At 39.4% G+C, this 26,539-nt stretch overlaps 1 protein-coding gene across 4 annotated transcripts in view; it reads left to right on the top strand.

Annotated features, from left to right (window-relative positions):
- The window catches only part of SPATA17 (spermatogenesis associated 17), a 131,299-nt gene that overhangs the window by 101,682 nt on the left and 3,078 nt on the right, over positions 1–26,539 (top strand). For all 4 annotated transcript variants that reach the window (XM_020805403.3, XM_020805404.3, XM_072990383.2 and 1 more), the window contains one exon: positions 3,307–3,439. In XM_020805403.3, coding sequence (XP_020661062.2) covers positions 3,307–3,439 — 133 coding nt within the window. The remainder of the gene's footprint in view (positions 1–3,306; positions 3,440–26,539) is intronic.

Here is a 26,539-nt window from a genome sequence, read left to right on the forward strand (position 1 = left end):
AATGCATTGTTGGATTTTGACCTACTGTTTCAATCTGAATCACAAGGTACAATTGGGCCATGAAATCCTTTCTTTCCTGCCTGTAAATATTTCCAGTGTATATTCTCATTTTGATCTACTTCTCATTTATATATATATATAATCATAATGTAGAATATAAGCTTAAACTGAATTTATATAATGCTAAGTAAAGTAATGCCATAAATAAAGGAATCTTTATGTGTATCTGTTTGCTCATATGCATATATTAATAATTATGTTATAAAACAGGAGTATTGTCTTTGAATTTTTCTAAAAATTCTACAATGAATTTGTAGAAATCTGTGGGGTTTTTTTTTTAAAAAAACCCACCTTATTTTTGAATGCTAAGGCTACCCTGAATTCCATGCTTTCATGGGCAAATTCCTGAGCTACTAGCCTTGTCATTTCAGTCATCGTCCAATCCCCAGAGAGTGCCAATTTTCCTTCATTTCTGAACAAAAGAAAAATGTACTATTAAAATGCAATTCGGAAGTGATAAAAACTGTAAGTGGAGCAGCCGGCTTTCAGCACCTCCTATGTATACTCAGGGACATTGGGGCCACATTAATTTTTGTGTGTGTGATGTCCATCCCATGTGCAAATTAGCCCTGGAAGTGCTATAATCTGTCTTATATGAGAGCCACTTGTCCCAGGAGTATATACATGCTTCCGTAGCTTTGTATAATTTAAAGCTCTGCTACTTCTGTGCTTTTGTTTTGCTAATTTTCAGGAGCCTTTGGTTTAGAATTCTGTATGGGCAATTTGACTGGCCAGATGTTAATAAAGACCAATTTGTTTCTCTGCAAGGAAGGTTGGCTGACATAATTTACTTTTGATAAAATATGATTTTCTTTCCGTAGAAGTTAGTTAAAACGAGATAATTTTTCTCTCTGCCACCAGAAAAGTTGTACACAGAATAAAAAACCTACCATTGTTATTATAAAATAAGAGTGGCTTCCTCTCTTTCTGTCCTCCACATTAAAAAAACACACGTTTCTGTGCCTGGGAAAATAGCATTCTTATTTTTCTGTATTACCTGACAGTATGTTATCATTCAGTATCTTTCAAGGACAACCATGTTTTTACCTTTGCTGATACAGGTATCTCGAATTGCAGTGACTAAAATTTAATGTGATATTTACAGGACATGGCCCTTATGTATCTGCTCCACTATTCCAGTAGTCTTAGCGATACTACATTTGAGAAGGATATGGGAATTGTTGTACGTCACAAACTGAATATGGGACAGCAGTGCGATACATCTGCAAAAACGGCAAATGCTATTTTAGGCTGCATTGACAGAAGTATGGTCTCCAAATTCCATGAAATACTAGTCGTCCTTTATTCAGCACTGGTTAGACCTCATCTTGAGTACTGAGTCCAGTTCTGTACACCACACTTTAAGAAGGATGCAGACAAACTGGAAGTTCAGCGGAGAGTAACAAGGATGATCAGAGGATTGGAAACCAAGCCCTGTGAGGAAAGATTGAAAGAAAGTGGAGATGAAAGGAAGCTAGAGTATCAGGAGAAACTTCTCAACTATTTGAGCAGTATGACACAGAAAGATTGCTTAAATTGATTTTCAGCAATGTCTAGTTGGGGTTTGTTTGATACAATATGGGTTCATTCTCACCAGTGCCTGGATATGAGGTATGAGAGGAATCTTCACTCGGGCATTAATAAATTGAGTAGAGGGGGCTTTTTCTGCTGAGAGGCAAAACCTGAAAGATTTTTTTCAAAACCCCTGAAAGCACCAAAGCATCTCCTTTTTTCTCCAAGTTATTAATTAATGGTTCCATTCTATCATCCATGGTGTTTAATATCTATATGAAGTCACTGGGGTAGATCACTAGTTTGGGGATTGGCTGCCACCAATATGCTGATGACATTCAAATGTACTTATCATTGGGGTTGGCTGAGGCTATGCATGTGCTGGACAAATATCTGGTGGCTATAATGGTCTGAATGGGGGCCAATAAACTGAATACAAGATGGTGGTTCCGTGGTTCATTAGTTCCCAGGTCTGGAAGTTGGGCAGGAGACTGATTCTGGATCAAGCCATGCAGAGGGAAAGAACAGGTGCATAGTTTGGGGGTACTCCTAGAATTATCTTTGTGATTGGAAGTTCACACGAGTGCCTGGGGTTAGTTTCAACTGGTCCATCAGCTATGATCATTCCTGGACAGGAGTAACCTTGCCATAGTAGTCCATGCCCTGGTAACCTCCTGGTTAGACTGCTGCAATGCACTCTATGTAGAGCTGACTATTTGAAAGAGCTCTTCTCCTTGTATAAACCTGCCTGATCACAAAGATCTGCTGAGGAGGTCCTTCTCTGGGCCCCACCATTGAGAACCATTCATTATCTGGAGACATGGGGGATGGCTTTTTCTGCCATAGCACCCCAACTGTGAAATGCCTTCCCCTTAGAGGCTTTATTGGCACCAACGTTAGCATCATTTCCATGCCAGGTCAAAACGTCTTTATGTATTAGAGCCTTTGGGGATGGAGGATCATGATCTGTGCAGGTTGTAGAGAAATATTTTAATGTTTGAGTGTTTGATTTTGTATTTGATTTTAAATTGTTTTAAATACCTTATGTTTTAAAATCATTTGGAACCACTTTGAAACCGGCCCTGAGATCCTGTGATATAAATAATCATCATCATGTGCTTCTGACTTACGTCAAGTGAATTCTGACTTACGGTAACCTTTTTCAGACAGAAAATATTCAGAAGTGGCTTATCATTCCTTTCTTCTGGGGGAATGATAGGCCTGTGCAACTTGCTCAAGGCCACACAGGTTGTCTCTACTCACAAGAGGCCCAGTGGGGTATCAAACTGCCAACCTGTGGCTCCATAGCTAGATACCTAAACCACCGAGCTAGCCAACCAGCTAATAATAATGTCCTGTCAAGTCAATTCTGCCTTATAGCGACCCTTTTCAGAGTGGGCTATAAATGTTTAAAGAAATAAAAAATAAATGCATGGAGGGTGATGCTCTCTTAGGCGTCCTGGCTCCAAATTCTTTCAGCTGGGTGGGGCTTTCTTTTTAAAAAAGGGATCTGTAGGCAGTGCAACTGAAGCAGTAAAAGAGTCACACCTTACAAGAACCAGCTCCTGTCAGATCTAGCAGTAGGATTTTGAGCTAGCCAGTTTCTGAACATCTTACAAGGATTAATGCATATGTAGCGTGTTATAGTAGTCTAGATAGTACCTCTTCTGCCTGATGACCAATGTATATATCAGTATAGAATAAAAATAAGGAAACATGTATTTCACCTTTCAGATTTTTGCCATTTTCTGGCCATGAACCTGACAAGTATGTCCCATCAATCCAGAGAACAAGCAAGTATGGTCAAACAAGTTATGGACTCAAGCATTTCCGGGAGGAATACCCAGAAAAATGGATTACCAACAAGGTAATTTGTATTGTGAAGACTAGAGCAAAGTTTCAGCTTTGTTGAGTTTTTAAAAATATCAAAATCAATCAGATCCACTCCACCGAATCATTACATATCAAAATGACATTAAAGCTCACTGAATTATTGGGTAACTATAGAGTGCTTTTTAGCTAGCATTTCATGAGAGTAAAATGTTAACTACAACTCCTTCAATGTGTCATATAGAATGCCTAGGTTTGGAGAATACCAGACACTTTTTAAAATAAGCTAGTAAAATTAAAGATGCATAAACAGTGGCTGAAATCCTGTTACTTAGCATAATAAGTTGCACTAGAGTAGGCCCATTTGATTCAACTCCTCTGCTAGTTCATTGATGCAAATGGGTCTGTTCTAGTTGTGTCTGGTCTAGATTCAGATCACTTTTGAGTGGCATAAGTGCCTCCAGGATGTCCTAGCAACATGCCTGAAGTGTTGGAGCTTTAAGCTGTGGAACTTCCTCCTACAGGAGGGCAGGCTGGCCTCCTTTTTTGCTCTCCTTCCTAAAGCAGACAAAGACTTTTCTCTTCAGGGAGGCTTTTTCTCAATAACTTGGCTGCTTAAGACAGGCTCCTGGGTTCCTGGATCACCTTCCCCTTCCAGTTTTTATATTTTTTAATTTTAATGTTGTAAGTTGCCTTGAGTCCTCATGAAAAGAAAAGTGGGGTATCCATATTTTCATAAAATAATAGGATGTCCTGATAAAAGAGAACTGAAAAGAAGGGGGGGGGGCCAAGAAATTTGTGCTAAAGATAAAGAGCCCCTCTCTGATGTCAGCAATATGCAGTCCACCCTATGAATGGCTGATCACAACTCCTCTTATGGAGCCAGGAATGTTTTCTATCCCAATTTCCTGCAGGGATTGTTTCTACCCTGTTTTGATGCTCCAGTGAGACATGTAGAGAGAAGCAAGTCTGGCTGTGGTGTTTTGATATGAGTGACAGAATGGAATTACTAGACTGTTGCTTTCTTTTTGTATGTGCAACTAAATTCAAACAGGAGTGAATATGTATTGTTGTGTTCAGACATTTTCACCATTGTCTGGCTGGGAAAACCCCTTTTCAGAATTTCTTTACTAAAGACTTGGCTGTTTCTCAGAACTTTTAACATGGTGCAAACAGCAGTTCAGTGGAAGGAATTCAATACAGGGTAGGATGTCAAAAGTTTAAAAACTGCACTCATATAGATCATCAGTCACAAAGCATGAAATGGAAGGAAAACAATTGAACAATTGCTTCTTGGCTGCTTTTGTGAATTCTTGTCAGCTTGGAGAAGCAAAAGATTCTGATTTTACGTATTCTCCCTATAGACTTGAGTTAAAACTGACTACAGGTTTTTTTTTTTGTTTTTTGTGTTTCCTCCCTACACCCATACACTTGGCTTTTGACAGTAGCATCTTGAGATGAGGATTACAGCATGCTGGGTACACTAACCGTGTTTGTAGCATCAAAAAATAACATTTAAATCATTGCTTCACATGTATTGACCTCTTTCGACACATTCAGCTGTAAGCTGAATGTGTCGAAGCAAAATGTGTTGCAGCAAAAAGAAACGTATTCACTTGGGTTGCAAGTCTGGTTAAAGCAGTGTAAGCTCCATTGACACCAGTGGGCTCTAACAACCTAAATGTATAGTGGTTTGCATCTTTCCTGGCCTAATTTGTAAGGATCTGTAAATAGTAGATTGATTGTAAGTCTTACGAGAAACAATAGTGTTTGACAGATGATTTGATGAACTACAGACCATTTCCTCAACTGCATCCTGTTTGGATTAGTGTAATTGATTTGGTGGTTTGTGCCAGTTTCCTTTTTTGGTCAAACATGTTTGGCACTTCTTAGCCCCACCTCGTCCAGTGGGTGGCCACTCAGAAGCAGTGCCCTGGCTCCTCTGCCCCGGCTCCTCTGAGTCCTGCCTCTAAGTGTGTGCCCGCTGGAGGAGGAGGGGCTGGGAAGTGCCAAACACGTGTTTGGCCCCAAAACTAATCAGCACGAACTGCCAGTTCAGCAGTTTGTGTCCATCTCCAAATGCACTGTACGTGCGGCTGCCTTGGGAAAGTGTTTAGAACTTCAGTGGGTTGAAAAGGCTGATGCCATGTTGTTAATGGGAGCTGGATACAGGGATCACATAGTAATAGTTGAATGGGCTGCCAGACAATTTCTGGACACAATTCAAAGTGCTAAAATGACATTGGCCTGAGCCACTTGAAAGACTGCATGTCCTTATATGAGATTACCCAGGTTTTAACATCAACAGAGTGGTCCTTTCTCTCTATCCCAACAGTTTCACAGATGCATTTGGTGAGGACACAAGGGACAGCCTTCTCTGTCACTGCTCCCAAGCTGTGGAACTCCCTCCCACAGGAGGCCAGGCTGCCCGTCTTTGTTGTCATTCCACAAGAAGGCAAAGACCTTTCTTTTCAGACAGGTCTTGTTTCAGTAACTGGCTGTCTAAGAGGGGGGCTGCTGTTTCCCCCCTCCAGTTCTAGTTTTTATAATTTTCATTTCAATATTGTAAGCAGCCTTGGGTCCTCTTGAGGAGAAAAGGTAGCAGGGTATACATATCTGAATGAATGAATGTATGTATGAATGAATGAATGAATATTATATTAATATATTCACGAAGGCTTTCACAGCCGGGATCTAATGGTTGTTCTGGGTTTTTCGGGCTCTTTGGCCATGTTCTCAAGGTTGTTCTTCCTGACGTTTCGCCAGTCTCTGTGGCCGGCATCTTCAGAGGACAGCAGAGGACCAGAGCACAGGTTACTGTCCTCTGAAGATGCCGGCCACAGAGACTGGCGAAACGTCAGGAAGAACAACCTTCAGAACACGGCCAAAGAGCCCGAAAAACCCAGAACAACTAATATTATGTTACCTAAGGTGTTGTATTTATATACAAGTTTGGTGATGGAGGGGGAGAATGGGGGCTATAAAGGAGCAGTAAAAAATTGTCAGCATGATGATGAGCTAAAATATTAGTTGTTGAGAGTCATTCAGCTGTCAAGTACACAGCAAGGACATGGAGGGAGAGGCTGCAGTCTATAAGACAAGGACTTCCAAAGAGTGGACCAAGATGTTGAAAGTTACCTTTTCCCAGATCCTCCTAAATAAAAGCTCCTTATATTCTTCCTAAAAAGGATGTCACTTACTGCTGCAAAGAGGGGAAGGCTTTTCAAAGTTCCCTCACTTTGCAGGTACCAGGATGTTTAAATGGGTACATTAGGAGGATGGGCCAAAAAAGACTTTTGGCAAAGACCCAGGGTTCTTTGGCTCAAAGTGACCTTTAGCCCAGGATGAATTTTGCTAAGGATGTGTCCTTCCTAGCTCAGCAAGTGGTTTGTGAGTCATTTCTGAAAAATAAATGGTTGAGCAAGGTGAGGAGTCGATAACTTCAGAAGCTGGGCAACATTAAGAAGACCAGGAGTGCAAGAATATGGCAAACAATGAGCAATGGCATCTAGGGTGTATTGAAGGTTTTTTTAAAAGGAGAGCTGTGCTAGCCTCTGATATACTTCCCCCCCCCCCCAGAAAAGAGGTGTGCAAGGCAACCAGAAAGGGACAATGAAGTGTGGCTTGTGATGGCCATGCTTAGCTAAGTGTTTCCCTTTTATCAAGTGCTGCATACATATTAAGGGCAATTACACGAGCATGTTGGGTTTTTTTCAGTTTGCCGGCTTGCTATCACATACTGAGGGACACAAGCAAATGTGTAGCCAGACATGTAGAAGCACACATTGGACAGCCAGCAAGATTGTGCAGATCTTTTACATGATTTCTGGTTTATGCTGTATTTACCATCAGGATTCTGCCAATATGTCTGAAACATTTGAAGTTAAATAATGTGCTCTGTTCAGATATCTTACTTGATCAAAATATTTTCCCTGGGCCAAAGCCCCCAGATGACTGGCATTGCAATTACCAGGAGTGTGAAGTTTCAGACTTAAGAATTTACCAGACACCATAAATTTAATTGACAATGATAGGTCCCATGAAACTGGACAGTCAGGGGATCAGATATACTAACTAATCTTTCGGTTGTCAAAACACTTATACACTTCCATATTCACTGAAGCAGAAATGATAGCCTACAGCCTTTAATCAGAAGTGGAATTAGTCTGCATGTGCATTTGAGACAACTGACTTTTAATGGCAGCAATTCTATAAAAATGATTTCCTTGTTTTCAAAAATGAAGAAGTGACATTTTAACATCCATTTGTGGGTAGAGTTTTGTGTTTAATGCCTTGTCATAGGCAACTTAACAACGCAGCTGCAGCCCTCTTTCCTTCCTTGACTATCCTTATTTGGCCCTAAATAGAATCTTATTATCTACAAAGCATAAAAATAGCCAGTGCTCCAAAGAATTAATTTAGAGAACCTAAGCATATTGCACAGAACATAAAGTTGACCTTTACCGTCTGCAGCTTCTGAAATGGAGTGGGATGTGGAACACATCATAGGCTTAATGTGGCACAACGCTGTCTGCAGAAACTTGGGTGGGACGATGACTGCCTGTCCATTGCCTGTGATTGAATCTGCTGTCACCAGCATCCTGATAATAATGAACATTCAGCTTAATGACCGTGATTATGATTATGATAATTGATGTGTGAGTGCAGTGTGTGAGGATCATTACAGCTAAACTGTACAGCAGAGAAACATGGCTCAGTTATGGATAATTCTACTTTTACCCACTGATTGGGATAAAATATGCTTTCTAAGCGCAACAGTCCGTCTACTGCATATTTAGGAAGAAATCTGCATGGGTGAATTGATGAACCAAGCTTTCTGCAAAACAGCTAGTCTGGCTGTTTGTTTTAAACGGTTTCATTTCATTAATATTGGCAATTAATTAAATAATTAGGTATCAACAAAGAGGAAACCTCTGCTGGGTGTGGGTTGCAGTCATGAGATGCTAAGCTGAAACTCTTCCTTACATATGCAGGAAAGAAAATTGGAAATGAAAATAGTAAGTGTTAATATATTTTGTTAATGCTCCAGTCCATCAAAGATGAACTGTGAGTTCAGATTTTGCCTTGTCATCATAGCTATTATTCAGGCAGGTATTCTGAAATTTACTTTTTTTCCCTCAATAAAGGCTCCACCATATATGATACTTTCATGCACAGTGGGTGAAATCTTTTATTGGATCACTAGAAAGGTAAACAAATAGCAAGCTTTTGTGGATATAATCCATGTCCTCAAGCTAAGTACACCTCCTTCATGGGTAGTGCAGGACAACTGTAGATAGAAGTCCAAAAATTGATGATACGTGTTTGTGAGACACAATCCAGGTCTTCTTGAGGCTGGGCCTCCAGTGATATTTTAAAACAGGGTGAGAGGCCTGCAATGCAGGGCCAAATGTCATGTGGCTTTCTACCTAATTTGGAAAGCTCTCTGAAAGCAGTTAAAACCTCTGGGGTAAACATTCTGTCCCCATTCTGACAGCCTGCTGCACAGGAAGAAGGAAGATCAGGGAAGAGAGGTAGTGTTGGAAAGAGAGAGAGAAAAGGTGACTGACTCACATTTGACTCTGGCCTGTTCACCACTGGCTTTAATCCCATCTGCTACCAGTGTGCTACTCCCACAGGTTGTGGTAAGGGAATGCAGCCATTGAGAAAGAATGAAAAATCCACCTGTGTTATAACAAGAGCCCAATTTTCGTGTTAGTAATGTTGGAGAACTGAATATTTATTCAGTTCAATTCAATAACCTTTATTGGCATAGGAAAATTAAAAGCACATAAATAAAAAGTTAATTAAAAATAATAATAACACATCAAGTTAAATTTATCTCAGCATTTACTTCTGTCATACTATCGTAGCACCATTGAGAGTGTCCTAACCTATGGCATTCTGGCATGGTTCGGGAGTAGCTCTGTAGTGGACAAAAAAGCTCTACAGAGAACCATTAAAATTGCCCAGAATATCATCGGGCTCCAGCTACCAACCCTGGATGACATCTTCACATCCCACTGTCTGAGGAAGTCACACAGCATCCTGCTTATAACTTTTTTGAATTGTTGCCGTCTGGCAGAAGATATAGAACAATTAAGACTCGGACCACACGTTTTCTAAATAGTTTTTATCCCAGAGCTATAATTGCACTTAATAATGAGCTCTTAAAGACCACCAGTAGTGAATAGTTAGTTGGACTGTGTTATTTGGACTGCAGTGTAGATGTTTGTATTTTTAGTGGGGGACTTTTAGTGGGTGGGGAGTGTTGGGGGATTTTTTAGTGGGTGGGGAGTGTTGGGGGAATTTTATGTGTGTGCATGTGTCTGGTCTCTGGATGTCTGTGAATTTCATTGTGTGGGTATACTGTGTGTATACTTACAATGACAATAAATAAATAAATAAATAAATAAATAAATAAATAAATAAATAAATAAATAAATAAATAAATAAATAAATAAATAAATAAATAGGAATAAACACGGCTAAAAATGTAACAAGAAACACGACAGGGGATACTTGGGATTGTCTGGTTAATTTTTAGAGACCTGGGAGAAAAGAACCTTTACAAGAAACTCGGCTACTAAGGCTGTTGTTAACTGAATATTTAAGAAAGGAGGGCTCTTATTCTGTTGACCATTTTGGTTAGCTAGGCCACACGTTGACTAAGTCTCAGGAGACGTTTCTGTAGGTGTGAGGGATCTCCATGTGAACAAGGGCCCAGATTTTTCAGTATTCTTGCTCATGTGGAAACACTACACACAACCATTAGCGGTTGTGTGCTTTTAGAAGAGGGATAGTGACAGAGCAGGGTAAGTAAGAGTGCTCCCTCCTTGTGCATTCAGTTTTCCTAATAAACTAATAATGCCTGAACAGGGCTAAAACAGAGGCAAGTGGTAATTCCCCTATGAGGACCCCAAATGCATGTGAACCAATCCTTGGGTGCATGAGATGCTCTTCTAAGAAAAGGGCTTTAGCCCTCTCCTTTCCACTGTTGTCCTAACAGTCCCTGAAAACTGTTCCAGCAGGTTAGGAGATCCTCCACAATGGCAGGGCAGGAGGACCAGCAAAAACCATATACATGCGCCCACTCATAGCAGAGAAGAACTGCCTTTTGCTTCTGAATGGCACTTTTAGATTCATGCCCCTATTAAAGGATGGAGGAGTAAAATAACAAAGACATTATAATACCATTCTGTTGAAGGTTAGTCGTGATTCACAGAAAATAATAATTTGGAAGGAAGAATATCAAGTAGTGACTAGAAAGATTGCAGCCATTCAGTGAAGTTATTTGCATGAGAAAAGGTGCTGTCAGCACTTTCTAATGTATTTGAAAAGGGTTTGTCAGCAACAAGTTGAATATTTTATAAAATCTGATTTTCAGTTCTATAATTTCTCAGCAGGAAAATGCCATCTTTTGATAACATTCTGAGATTTTGAAGTATAAATAGATTCTAAAGAGAAAATTACATGGCACTTATTATACTGTTTAACGAGCAATCCAGTGTCATTTGTCTGTTGCATGATAAATTTCTTGTGTTACCTGCCTTCTATGTTTAATTAGGCAACCAGCTTGTTTCAGCATGGGAAGAAAATCTGTCTTTTAATAAGGGTACAAAGAAATAGCAGCTTCCCAAACATTTGTATTGATATTAATGAAGAGTAAAGTTTATGTGCCATCAACAAGGCCTCTTCTCTCTTAAGAATGAGAACCACACCTGGAAACCTTATATACAAGGTTTTATTCAGTTCCTCCCAGAATTTTACAGATTTGTTCTTTGGGTACTGTTGGTAGTGTTGGCTGCATCATAATATTCCTAAGTCATTCTTATATTACTTATATAAGTGAGGCAGCTTCACTGCAAAGAGAAAAACTAGTAGCATGAAAAGTTCCCTTTTAGATACCAGTGCTTGTTTCAGCCCTCTGTTGAGGGGACTCATTCATTTAAACATTTGTACCATGTTTTCCCTCATACTATTGAAAATTGGCTTGCAAAAATAGGAAGACACAATAAATTAACAGTATTGAAAACCACAAGCAACAATAACATAACTTTAAAACCGAGGTCTGTACAAGAGAACATAACATATAGTAAAATAAAAGGCATTCCCCCCCCCCCCGTAAACAGCAGCAAAGAGGAGACTCAAAATAACAACTGAGAAAGTAGTAGCATCTACCTTCCAAAGGCCAAAGGTTATCCTAAATAGGACTTCCTGAATGCACCATGAAAAGGCCATAAAGGAGGAAACAAAATGAGCAGTTCCAAAGTCTGGGCTCAGCTCACTATAGAAGAGAAGATAATGGCTGATGAAGGACAGGTATCAGTTTGTGATGGGATAGATTACATATGCCTTTGAACTAATATGTTCCAAGCACTTTATGATACATTACCTTTTCTAAGCTGGTGCCCTCCAGATGTGTTGGCTAGCTTATGAGAGTTATGCAACATGTGTTGCACACCAGGCTAGGGAAGGCTGACTAGCCTTTAGCATTGGTAGTTAAGAGTTAGTGGTGTCCAGCAAGGTTCATGATTGCATGAGCAGGAAAAGGCTCAACAACTAATAGCTTCACGCCTGTACTATATGAAGTTAGACACATGTTCATATATAAACAAATAGGTGCTGCCTTTTTGTCAAGTTCTTGTGACTTGACAGAATATGAAAAAGCAGAAAATCAGGCCAGTTCCTGAATGTTAGGATCTATGAAGAAGATACATTATGTGCAAAAGGAGTATTCTAGAATATATCACTTAGTTCCCTGTTAAAATCATTACATTTTCCAGGATAAGAGATTATATTTTTATCATTTTACCCCGAGCAGGACAATTAAAACATGACTTTAAAACATTTCCAGAGAGGTAACTGGGGTAACAATGTGTCTGGGGTTGGATGTGTGTACATGTACCACTGTAATGGAAAAACAACATCCTTAGTATTATACCTGCCCTGCATGCCACTGCATAGCCTGGAATTCTGTTGATACGTTTTAGTTGGTGACAGAGCTTGGGATACAGAGAAGTGGAGAACAAGTCAATCAAATAATACAAGACCCTGCATATTAAAATAGACTTGGTGCCCTGATGTGAAGCTGCTTGATTGAGCAGTGCAGTGTCAAACATGTCTTTCTTCTAATGCTAAAAGTAATGTACATAGACAGAGTGACAATCAGAGTACAGCCTCCCATCAGCTGTAATTAATCTTTTAGTTAACAGAAAGACTAGAAAGCCTCTCATCAGCCACTTCTGAAGTCAGAGAGACCCTGCTTTTTGATGTTTGTATTCTGAGTAAAATTGTCCCCACCAGTTCTAACAAATTGAAACACCAGGCTAATTATGGCAGCTAATGAAGTGTGTGGAATGGTCACAGCTTGTCGTGAAACTGTTCCTTCAGCTCAGATTAGAGTTTCATCAATCACTTTTTTAAACTGATCCAGAATTGCTTCTGCCCGGTGCTTGGCATTTTTAATGCTGTTTCTGTAATTGGTTTTTCCCCAAAGCTTAGGCTTTTTTTTTAATATTACATTCTTAGGACATGACACACAAACTCCAGTATATATATTTGCTTCTATCAGCTGGTCAAGTGGTAGAAAACTAATACAAGAACAAATGTAAATTTTGATATACTGCTTTTAATCCTGCTAAAGGTAGCTATAAAGTGAATGCACATATATGCATACGAATTGTTATCACTGGGCAATGTATACTGGTATAATCACATAAATGTGCTATGTGGGATGGATAGCTTAAATCTCACCAGAGATCCTAAATTAAATGAATGGCTTGGATTGCATTCCTCTGTATATTGTTCAGCAAAAGGGGCTGTGATTTGTTGTTTCTGCAAATAACTGCCTGCTGGTAACAGAAGTTCAAATGATCTTGGTTGTTCAAAATTATAAACATTTAAGGTTGAAGCTAAAGTCCTTGATTCATAAAGAAAATAACTGTTGTGCTCTGAAGGAAAAACACACAATTGTGACAACCCCAAGTTTTGCTCACTCATATTACTACTATATGATCATTTTTAAAGAAATCATACTTCATACAATATGAATTGATTAGTGAAAATAGTTTTCTTCTGTATTCATATTGTGTGGGATAGAAAAGCTCAATCAGAATTTATTTCAGTAACGTAGGGCTGAACAAGTGCTAATTTCTCTGTTTCCTTCAGTGTCAATAATCGTTTCCTATTTTTATGAATTTCATCATTTATCATCTAATACGGTTGATACGGTTTCTTTCCTTAATCCAGTTGGCTTTGGAAGACAAATGACTTTCTCAATGATGTCATTATGATAAAACTGATATGTTGACATCAGAGATACTATAGAATAACATGAATTTAAAAACAGTAAGGGCTAAGAAGATGTAGGAGAAGAGGCAATCGGGAACAAAACTGATGCAAAATCATGCAGATATTCATCAAAGTGAGTAATATTTCAACAACGTAACTCTCTCCAAAGTGCTATTTTAGAATAGAGCTTTGAAATTAGACAATAATCTATACAATCCCAATATAAAATGAAATGTAGGCAAGCATGGTGAAAAAAAATCTAATTAAAGGAGTCACCCCCTTCACAGATTGCTGCCTTGTCATGGTGAAGGGGCTTGATTAATTCAGAAAAGCTATGGGCTATGCCATGTAGGGACACTCAAGACAGACAGGTCATAGTGGAGAGTTCTGATTAAACGCAATCCACCTGGAGCAGGAACTGGCAAGCCACTCCAGTATCTTTGTCAAGAAAACTCCATGGACAAAAACAAAAGGCTAAAAGATATGACGCTGGAAGATAAGCCCCTCAGGTCGGAAGGCGTCCAACATGCTACTGAGGAAGAGTGGAGGACGAGTACAAGTAGCTCCAGTGCTAATGAAGTGGTTGGGCCAAAGCCGAATGGACGCTCAGCTGACAACATGCCTGGAAGTGAAAGGAAAGTCCAATGCTGCAAATAAAAGTATCCGGACACAGGAAGGGCGAAAGCCCTTGATCTGTGGATCCGGCCGTTGCCCTCCTTGGCGCCATGAAGTCGTGGGACAGCATGGGCCATGTGTCAAGGGGGGGGTGGCTAGCGTTTACTTAAAGTGAGCGCTAGCCACTCGATCGGCTTCCTTCTCTTTCAGGCACCCACCCACCCACCCTCTTTCTAATGTGCTTTAGGGATCGCCTTATGCTGTCGGATAGGAATTTTTGACCTCTATCCTGATTGGCTAATGCATTGAGGGATTTTTCGCCTATCCCACACTGGAGAAGGGTTGTTGGCATTTGATGGGTGGTATTCTCGGTCACACTGGAGGTTAGTGCGGGGAAAAACTTGTTGTCTCAGTGTGTCCCTTTGATAATTATGCTAAGCCAACAGCGAATCAGACCTCCCAGCTCTGCAGATCGTGCCATTACAGGGCCAGCAGTGGGAGATGCGCTGGGCCACTTTCGGACCGACAGTCATCAAATAAGATGGCTCGAGGTCTGGGGTGTTTAACATAGGCTGCCAGGGTTCCTGATGTTGTCAAGACAGATGGAACCTGGGGCCTGGGACTCGCCCAATGGCTGATTAGGGTATCGTGGATGCCCTGCGTTTCTTTCTCCGCACTACCGCAGGCCCCCTCATTTTATGATAATAATGATATCTATAATCAGAATTGAATTAATAAAGTATGGCCCATATTTTAATCCATATTACTGTCTTGCGTCTTCATTTCGTGGCCTGGGAGGGCAAATACTGCATAGGAACCTGGAATGTAAGATCTATGAACCTTGGTAAGCTGGATGTGGTCAAGCAGAAGATGGCAAGAATAAACATTGACATCCTGGGCGTCAGTGAATTAAAATGGACGGGAACGGGTGAATTCAATTCAGATAATTACCATATCTACTATTGTGGGCAATAATCCCGTAGAAGAAATGGAGTAGGAATAGGAATAGGAAACAGAATAGAAAAAGCTGTACTGGGATATAAACTCAAAAATGATAGAATGGTTTCAATAGAAATCCAAGGCAGACCTTTCAACATCATAGTAATCCAAGTTTATGCACCAACCACCGATGCTAAAGAGGCTGTAATTGACCAACTCTACAAAGACTTAAACGCCTTCTAGAACTGACACCAAAGAAAGATGTACTCATTATAGGGGACTGGAATCCTAAAGTAGGGAGTCAAGAGATAAAAGGAGCAACAGGTAAGTTTGGTCTTGGAGTTCAAAACAAAGCAGAGCAAAGGCTAATAGAGTTTTGTCAAGAGAACAAGCTGGCCATCACAAACACTCTTTTCCAACAACACAAGAGGCGACTCTACACATGGACATCACCAGATGGGCAATACCAAAATCAGATTGATTACATTCTCTGCTGCCAAAGATGGAGAAGCTCTATACAGTCAGTAAAAACAAGACCTGGAGCTGATTGTGGCTCTGATCATTAGCTTCTCATAGCAAAATTCAAGCTTAAACTGAAGAGAGTAGGAAAAACCACTGGGCTACTCAGGTATAATCTAAACCAAATCCCTTATGAATACACAGTGAAAGTGAAGAACAGATTTAAGGAACAAGATTTGGTGGACAGAGTGCCTGAAGAACTATGGATGGAGGCTCAAAACAGTGTACAGGAGGCAGCAACCAAAACCATCCCAAAGAAAAGGAAATGCAAGTAAAGTAAATTGGCTGTCCAACAAGGCCTTACAAATAGCAGAGAAGAGAAGGGAAACAAAACGCAAGAGAGATAGGGAAAGTTACAGAAAATTGAATGCAGACTTCCAAAGAATAGCAAGGAGAGGCAAGAGGGCCTTCTTAAATAAACAGTGCAAAGAAATAGAAGAAAATAATAGAAAGGGAAAAACCAGAGATCTGTTCATGAAAGTTGGAGATATTAAAGGAACATTTTGTGCAAAGATGGACATGATAAAGGACAAAAATGGTAGGGACCTCACTAAAGCAGAAGACATCAAGAAGAATACACAGAGGAATTATACCAGAAAGATCTCTGACAACCCAGATAATGTGGTTGCTGACCTTGAGCCAGACATCCTGGAGAGTGAAGTCAAGTGGGCCTTAGAAAGCTTGGCTAACAACAAGGCCAGTGGAGGTGATGGCATTCCAGTTGAACTATTTAAAATCTTAAAAGATGACACTGTTAAGGTGCTATACTCAATATGCCAGCAAGTCTGGAAAACTCAGCAGTGGCCAGAGGATTGGAAAAGATCAGTCTACATCCCAATCCAAAAGAAGGGCAGTGCCAAAGAATGCTCCAACTACCGTACAATTACCCTCATTTCCCACGCTAGCAAGGTTATGCTCAAAATCCTACAAGGTAGGCTTCAGCAATATGTGGACCAAGATCTCCCAGAAGTACAAGCTGGATTTCGAAGGGGCAGAGGAAATAGGGACCAAATTGCTAACATGCACTGAATTACGGAGAAAGTTCTAACATATTCTAAATTAAAGCATTGCAATCATTTGAAGAACCAGTTTGTTTGAACAAAACAAAATTGTAGATTGTACAGACTATAACTTTTAAATTTCTTTAACATAATGGGAATCTGTACAGATCTAGAGAATTTACACCAGTGTGACCAGAACCCAACAGGTTACTTAGACCAGCGCAAATGACATGATATAGACTGCAGCAATGAAGTGCTACTAGTTAACAAGTTGCTGCTTGTGGGACCTTCTACTTCTTAAAACTCAGAGGTTTTCAAAGACAGTTTAGAGCTTGAAGGTCAAGTCACAAAGAAATATTTCTTGCAGGAACTGTGTGGGAGGGTATGGCACCCTGTCCCAGGGACTATAGTTTTTAATGGGTGAAGTGACACCTGGCCATATCTCAGAGTTCATAAGAAGCTGAGAGGAGGAATGTTGTGCCTTAATCAGTAGGAGCTAGCCAGTTCCAAATGTCCAGTATAAAACTCAAAGCAACAGTGTATAGGCTGAACCAAAAATCACAGCTTGTTTGGCTTCTTCCCCCCCAGAAAAATCTTCAAAATGAATGCAATAGTACAGTGTAAAGGAAGATCTCTGAAGGATATTTTCATCTGAGCAGAAATGTCTGATGTCCTGACAAGAACCCCCCCTTTTCTATGATTTTTATGAGAGAACCCATAAAAAGATGTTTTTTCAATATTGCATGACATTCTTTCATTTGAAAAGGATTTTCAAAGACATGCTTCAGAGGATGAACTACCTTGTCTAAACACTGTGACTTTTTTTCTACCCTCATCTATTATTGAGACATACCAGAATCCTACTAAAGGGCTGGCAGTGGTAGAAATCAAGCTATCGCTAATGTAGCAGCTTCCTAGGCTAAAATATACTTGTGCCTTCTGGTTGCTGAAACTAGTTAAACTAAGCTTTCTTTTCTGCCTTCTGAACAGTCCTTGATGTACAGAAAACCGGGTATCAATTGCAGATTCATAGAATTAATAAATACTTTAGCACTTCTGAGACCAACAGATTGGTACATGGAGTAGATTTGATCCTGCCAGTCTTGTTGCCACACACCATATAATTATGATGGCCGCACATTTGGTGAGCATGACCATGGTCCTATGAACACACCATTATGCATGCACATAACTCCTCCATGTGAGTAGTAACTTTGATTGGTTCAGGACTCCACTTTGAAAATAGGAACTGTACCCAGGGATAATCATGAATCTATGATAGACTCATATAATTGTAGAATTGGAAGGGACACCAGGAGTCATCTAATCTAGATTCCTGAAAATGCAGGAAAACTACAACATACCTGATGGTAGCATCTCCTGAGGTGTAAGATGTAGGGAAAATAAGGGGAATGTGTTCTTTTGCTACTTATGGCCAATTGTTGATCAAAACGTATGCCGCACTCCAGTTTCTGTGCTCAAATACTAGATAGACATAAGATAAATGTAAGTACACTACAGTTTATATTATAAATCAAGATTCAAAGCCAGCTGTCGGAACATCATGAGTCAGAGGTGCCAGTGATTTAAATGGGTCACAGCAAAGCAAGTCTAAATTGAATCCCTCCTGCCATTGTAGATCTTGTATCTTCAGTAAACCAGAGCAGAATAGAGTTTCTAGAGCCAATTAGTCTAAATCTAGTAGTAGGTCCCAAGCAGAACAGACTAATTGAAAGAACAGTAATTTTTAAATCATCCTTTGTGTAAGCCTCATTGATCAAACAAACATTTTTTTAAAAAACAAATGTTTTTAATTTTAGTTTTAACATTGATGTATGTTTTTTTAAAAAATATAGTTTCTAGTGTCTAGCTGTTTGAGAGGGTGTTTTTAAATCAGATTATTTGTGTCTTGCTGCTTTTAAATGTATTGCTACAGCACTCTATGGATGGTTTACAACATAATTATGCAAATAACACTTTACCCTCCACCCCCACTGAGCTGGGCACTCATTTTACCATCCTCAGAAGGATGGAAGGCTGAGTCAGTCTTGAGCCAGCTACCTGAATCTCTCCGGATTGAACTCAGGTTGTGAGCAGAGACTTGACTGTGGTACTGCAGTTCAACTATTATGCCACAGGGCTCACTTTTAGTACTACTTTTATTTACTGTCTTTAATATATTTACTTAATATTGTCTAATTTATTGTTTTAGATTTTAACTGTTTCTTTTTAATTATATAAGCTGCCTTGGGTCCTTTTAGGAGAAAGGCAGGATATAAATATTGTAAGTAAGCAAGTAAGTAAAATATTTTAAAACTTTTGATTATTTTAAATTATAATCAATGTACCCTCTAAGCTGCCTGGTTGCACTGCGATGCAGCTCTATATTGATGCCATGCACCCACAGCCAGTGTTGCCGCTCATTTGGTTCCTCATGCATGACCCACAGCCAGATCCCCATGCATGACCCACGATAGTGGAAAATTAGAGGGAACATTGGTTATAATTGTTGTGAGCCACCATAGGTCCCCTAGGGCAAGAATGAAAGTGTGTAAGACGGACAGAGAGAGAGAGAGAGAGAGAGAGAGAGAGAGACTATCCCCCACTATCTATCTATAGTTAAGGCTGGCAGGTGGATTTAGTTCACAAAGTTTTAAGAGTAATTATTTTTTTATTTTATTAGATTTATAACCCGCCCATCTAGACCAGTGGTCTACTCTGGGCGGCATTACAAATTTAAAAACAGTAAAACCAATAAACATGCAATAAATCCAAGATGGTAGAATGTGAATTTAAGATACAGCAGGAGGGAAAGCCTGCCCAAATAGCCAAAAAATAGCAGTGTTCTCAAGGTCTTTGGGAATATAATAGGGGTACTGTAATCATTGTTTCACTTGCTGTGCTTGCAGATATCCTCTAATTTCAGAGGGAACAGATCTCCGTCCTTATTCCATTGGTGTCTCTCACGGGCATCAGAAGTAATACTATGAGGGACTCGTACCTATAAAAGCAGAAAAGGCAATTGTATTAGGAAGAGCTTTGTGCACCCTTTACAATCTAGCGCTCATAGCTTCTGTGTTGTGTTGTGTGAGTTTGATGTGCGTATGAAGCAGAACCAACCCTCCCCAACCCCAAAATTCTTGTGGAGGTAAGCTCTAAAGTTACTGTTTCCCTTCCGGATGTTTCCAGGGACATGTTAACAAAAGTCTAAAAGTTTTAATTTAGACCACTTGTGAAGGGACAATCAGATAAGAAATTATTCAGACTCAGAAGCAGTAATTATAACTTTAATGATTTCTCACAAGACTGTTTGATTCTGGTCCCTTGTTTTGTGAAAGTGAGAGAAGAATGTATATACCAGTTCTTAAGAGGCGGTCAAAATTTAAGCACAATTATAATGAAATGCTTGTTGCATAAATTAACCAGCAATTAATATGTTTTCTGCCTCCTTTTGAGAGATAAGATATTAAAATAATGTTGTTAGCAGGCTTCCCACTGTGAGAATAATTTCCTGATACTTGTACAGCAGATTACCATACAGTTTCTGTCAATAGCCAAATAAACTATCTAGCTGAAAAAAATAGTATGATGAAAGCATTATGTAGAAGAACATAGAATTGTTTTATGATGCCAAGCCAGTATCATTTTATGTTTTAAAAATAAATGACAACTTGATTCAAAGAACACTTATAAGTCCTTAAAGTGGAAAATTGCCCTCCATTTTAGTCAGTTAGCCTTTTAAAATCAGAGGATGTTTTGTTGTCAGCTTTGTATGCATTTGCAGGAGGTAATTAGCCAGTGAGTTAGACATACTGTCTTCAGACGCATCACTCAAACTCATTGAGAAATATCATTTAATCCCTCTGTGGAAAAGACTTTTCTGAGATTACAGTTAAAGAAGGTACTCAGCTTCAGATGCATTGGGGGAAAGTATCTTAACCATGTAAATGAGAACAATGTCACATAAAATTGTTTCATGATGCCAAGCCAGTATGTTTTATGTTTTAAAAATTTTTATGTTTTAAAAATTAAGGGCAAGTTGATTCAAAGAATACTTATAAATCCTTAAAGTTGAAAATTCCTCTTCATTTTAGGCAGTTAATTAGCAAGAAAATTCCTCTCTTGAGAACTGCTGAATAGCTCAGTGGTTTAGGTATTGGTTGTGGAGCCAGAGGTTCGGAGTTCGATTCCCCACGGTGCCTCCTTGGCAGGGGCTGGACTCGATGATCCATAGTGTCCCTTCCAGCTTCGCAGTTCTAAGATTAACATCAGTATTATTAGTATTATTATGAAGACAAAATGTGAGTAGCCATTGGTCATAGTTACTGTAAACTGAACAATTAACAAGTGTTCACATTGTACAAGAGATTTTCAAAGGGTGGCTTTCCATTCAGTTTTAGGATAAGGCAAAAATTGTACTTGGACTTGACTTTTGGTCTGTGGGGGGTGTTCTTTTTTTCTTTTGATGACAGAGCTGGGAGCTATTTTGACTGGGGTAGGATTATTACTTGGTCTAGAAAGGTTCTGTCCCAGGACCTGTGATTTTCATGATGGTAGCAATCTACTAGATTCTGCCTTGGCGATTTACCAGTAGAAATCCTTTCTAACCAGCCTGGCCTAATGTCTATGGTGACAATAGTGATTGTGTGTATTTCAGGGGGGGGGGGGGAGATTCTTTAACTACAAGTTGTGTATCTTTTGACTTCTAAACCAAAATAAAAAAAATGTATTAGAAGCACAACAGTTTTCAAGTGGTCCTTGAAAAAGTTTTGAGAACCACTTACTTACACTGATTCCTATCTACAAAGCAGTTAAATTGGATTACTTGAACTGAAGCCCATGTATTCCCATTCGCTTCCCACTAAAATGACTTACATCTAAGTGCTGCTGCTTAACATGATTACACACTGGACTAAAATAATTGTCCAACAAATCCTATCCCATTACTCCAAACTTTGAGCAAAGATCAAAGTCACAAAAAAGTATTGTAGGTTCAAGAGAGCTTGTTAAAAAATGTAAAAACATTTCTTTATTGTGACATTACTAATTCATGTAAACAAGCAGAAGGCAGAAACACATGAAATTGTGCTATTCTACTTAAGTTTATCAGACACAGTTACATAGATCTTTTGGGTGTGTTTGTTTCCCACACAGAATAGGGAAAAAATGAATACTTTTACATATGCAGATCAAATACCTCTGCTGAAAAGAATGAGAGGCAGCTTTCAGATAGTGAAATTCCCTGGGCACATCAATGCTTATGTGCCTCTAAGTAATTGCTGAGTTCCGACAACTAACTATAATTTCCATAGGAAGAAGGCTACATTTCAGGAAATAAAATCCATCATGGAAATTTCAGATGAGCAAAAAATTTTTGTCTTGGGTTACTTTTGTAACTTTATAGTGTGATGAGGCATGTGATTTATCTGTGATTTGTGGATGCTTGTTGACATAAAATTCACAACTGATAAGAGTTTGCCTGCTCCATAAAAAGATAATGTCCAACATGCTGGATGATTATTTTGGTAGGGTTACATAAGAATTAGATTCCTTTGGCCATGGGAAGTAATTGTTAGTCATGATTAATATGCCATCTCATCTCTCTCGGTAGTTCTTGTGAGCAATGCTACTTAAGGTGTCTAAATGTACTAGTGGGAATTGAAAATTATAGTGGAGGCCCCTTTCACTAGCTGAAATATTTTAAACCTGTTTCATGGAGGCAAGTATTGGTGTCAATGTACTTTGTGTGAAAAGTGCAATAGAAGCATTAGTATTTGACAGCCCTTGTTGAAATAAGTGAAATTAATGGAGCTCTTTTCATATACGACAAGGCCATGGCACCCCTTTCATGCTGCTTACAGACAGAGAAAAGTCAATACTTTTTTATTACTTGATGCTGACCTACATTCTGCACTACAAGTGCCAGGCCCACTAATTGGTTTCAGTTGTGAGGAAAGTTTGCCCCAAAGAAACATTGGAGCAGATAAATCAATCTTTTTTAGGGTAGCTTAGTGGTTTTGAGCACTTGAAATGACATTTGTGTTGTATTGACAGAAGGGGCTGTTATACCCATTTTGTCATGTCAGAAGCCCTTGTACTAGTTGGAAGTGTTAACCAGTACTAATACATTTACGGGGGAAGCCCCTCTTCGCTGGATCAACATTTAGCTTTAATAGCCGATTGCCATGTTTGTTTTCCTCTCTCTCCCTCCCCCACTCCCCCGTTAAATAGCACTGTATGGCCATTAAAAGGTCATGAAATGTCTTGAGGCTTCTCAGTTCAAAGCTCTAATTTTGCCATTATAGGCATTAGGATTGCTGGAAAGACTTGCAGGAGGACCCCTAGAGTTAAATGGAGGGAGCCAAATTTCTGCCATTGATTTTTAAGCAGAACTTCCCGCTGGGTCCTTCTCAAATATCTATGCTGTGTAGTTCCCCCAGGTGGTTTATTCAAAATAAAGTGTGTCTTGAAATGTACTGGATTGTCTCTCAAAATACACTGAACACGTACCTTCCTATTACCATTTAAACTGTGGCTGATAATGGGCAAAATAATACATTTACATGTTGCACCGGTTTGATTATAACTATCAGTATATATCTATCAGTATGATCAATGGTTCACTTATTCAAACTTATTATTGCTACACTGTAGGGAAGCTGGTGACAAAAGTTGTGTTCAGTAAAAAGAAAGTTTTGTTAGAGTGAACTATGTATTTGGGAAGGAAAACAAATTGATCTGCTTCCTCTGAGAACCGTGACTGCTTGCTTCTATCTCTTTTTCCTCTCCAGAGTCATACAGTTACTAATACAAGGATGGTTATGCATTACTCTGCTTGGATGCTTGTCACTCCATATACTTAACCTTAACCTTAGTCCACACTTTGTGTTGCAAATTCTTGACTTTCTTATTGCTGCTGCAACCTTGTTCTCTTCCTCCCCCCCTCCCCCACTTACAGTACTGCTAGATGGTGGTACTATAGAATAAGGAAGTTGGAGCATGTGGTGTGCAGTGCCCCTGTTTAGAGCGCCAACCACTGTATTACTTTTTCCCTCTCTGCTTGTTTCATTCCTGCTCCATCAGTCAGTCATCCTTCTGTACCAACCAAACACACTAAAATGTTTTTGAATTTCCGCAAACTTTTGGAATTTGTCAAAACCTTATGGTTACATCCCAGGATTCACAGACTGAACATAGGAAACAAAAGTGAGCATGAGCCAGCACTCTACAGAGTGGTATTCTGTGAAATAGCAACTTCTAAAGCATGGGTGACTAGCCCCATCCTGCAGATGTTTGAGGAGTGCAACTTTCATAATTCCTTCCTATGGGCAATGGTGTAGGACTGATGGAGACTGTAGGTCAAAAACATCTGGAAGGTATCAGTTTTCCAACCCATTCTAGATCAAGACTTAAAGCATAGATATGTAAAAGCTGTATACAGCAGCAAGGGATTAATAGAATGATAGATATAGATAGTCTCTCTGAGTATGCACACACTACTCTTAATACTAGTTTTGTGTGCTTCAAAGTTGAAGTGCTCCAGTGTTTCCTTTTCCACCCAGCAGGGCAGAAGTGTAGAAGAGCAAGAAAATATCGTCCCCCTTCTCTCCTTTTCACAGTTACCAACTACAAATTTATTTCTAATCTAATCTAATCTAAGAACTGCAGAGGTGAAATGACCTTATGGATAATTGAATCAGGGCCCTGTCAAGGAGACACAATAGGGAATTGAACTCTCACAACCTCTGGCTCCGCAGACAAATACCTAAACCACTGAAGACTAGTCTAATTTTTGGCCTATGTGTTTCTAATACTGTATAGGCAAAAAATTAGACTAGTCCTCAGTGGTTTAGACATCTGGCTGGTAAGCCAGAGTTTGGGTGTTCCATTCCCCACTGTGTCTCATTGACCAGGGCTGGACTTGATGATCCATTGGGTCTCTTCCAATTCTGCAGTTCTAAGATTGTTTTTGTTGTTAATTCCATGCCAAGCATATCACCTAATTAAATAACTTCAGAGATCATTTCACCCCTGAGTACAGGCCAGCTTCGCCGCAAGGCTCTTTCCTATCATATAAAATCTGTACATCCCCTTTTGTCATGCAACCAGTTGCCGTGCATTTATTTGCCTTAAAGAGTTGGTGACACTTCACGTACCTGTAACCACTGTTTCACTGAGCAGATCCAGTGGTTTTAATACTCAAATGTGAGCATGTCCTGAAATAGTTATAGAAACAAGAAAATAAATAGTGCAGCTGCCAATGTAAAATAATCTTGCGCTGAGGGCCTGAAAGGCATAGTAGATTCCCTCTTTGTCATTTTGACTTGCATTTGAAGCTAGTTGTGGGCTTAGTTCCAGCTCAAAAAGCCATTCACTTCAAAGGCTTCTAAATTGTCCCAAGGAGCTAATTCTGGCAGGCAGTTGTTATTGTCTGGCAAGTCATCCTAATAGCCAAAGCCGTCTGCTCTCTCAAATTAGTGTTTATTTCAGGGGTCAGAAAAGACCAGTCCTGTTTTGTTTTTGTTTGTTTTTTTCTGACAAGAGACGGGAGCAGAGGAACACTGAATATTGACAGCTATTTTTCTGACCACCGTTTGATTTGACTTCCTAATACATTAGTTTCATTCCCACTGTGGTGTAGTGGATAGCGTAATGAGCTAGGACTCTGGAGATTGGGGTTTGAATCCCCCACTCAGCCATGGAAACTCACTGGGGAAGTCGAACTCTAACCACTCCTTAAATATCTCACTTACCTTGAGAGATTTTAGGTAGGTAAGTAAAGTTTTATTATGTGATCACAGACCCGATTATACAAAGATAAATACATAGAATAAATACACAGCATAGTATAAAATCTTGCTATAGTGTTTTGCGAATTCTCGTAACTGAAAATAAAAACTTGGCCACTAACTGTGTTATTATTTGATTCTCTCCGGACAACAGAAACTTCAGATAGCCTGTGGGAGGTAGACCTGTACATTTACTCATGATTGAACCAAGATTTCAAATGTGTTTGTTCCTATGTAAGCTACATTCTAAAATGACGTGCGCCAAGGTCTCAATATTTTTTCCTGCAGGGACAGATCCTTTCACTATATGGGGTGTTATTAAAACACACTTTTAAAAGGACTGAGGTAAAGCAGTTAATTCCAGCCCTTGAAAAGGCAAGGCGATATCTCGGTGATGTAATTTGGTATTGGTAGTTAGCTGGCCTTATTAAGGGTCGTTATAAGCAAGTTCCAACTTGACAGCACAGAACACATACACACACATAAACACACAAATTAATTACAATTTCATTTCCTACACCCCCAGTGGAGGTCACATAACTTTTTCAGTATCAACAAAGCAGCTCACAGTTGTAGTGTTTTTGACTCTAGGCCATACCTATTTCTGCATCTTTTGGGATCTGTCATTGTAGCGTTCTCCTTTTGTTAGATCTATGGTTCTTGTACTATGTAATGGTTTATGAATATTCATGTTGCTGAGAGGCGGAGTCAAGAGAGATGCTATAAGAGGCGGGGTCAGAGAGTCAGAGGAGAGATTAAGTGAGACTGAGTCAGTAAGAGTAAGAATCAGATAGAGTAATAGAGTGTGGAGTTTGGGAATTCTGAGAGGTGATTAGATACTGAAGATATTCATGAATCAAATTAAGTTACTGTAATCAATAAACAATTGTTCTATTTAAAAGACCTTGGAGTGTGGACCTGAATCTTTCTGAAATAAATGGTGATTTAGAGATCACCTGGTGGCACCAAGTGAAAAGAGTG

The sequence above is a fragment of the Pogona vitticeps genome, chromosome 1, assembly GCF_051106095.1.
Source record: "Pogona vitticeps strain Pit_001003342236 chromosome 1, PviZW2.1, whole genome shotgun sequence".
NCBI classification, from domain to species: domain Eukaryota; kingdom Metazoa; phylum Chordata; class Lepidosauria; order Squamata; family Agamidae; genus Pogona; species Pogona vitticeps.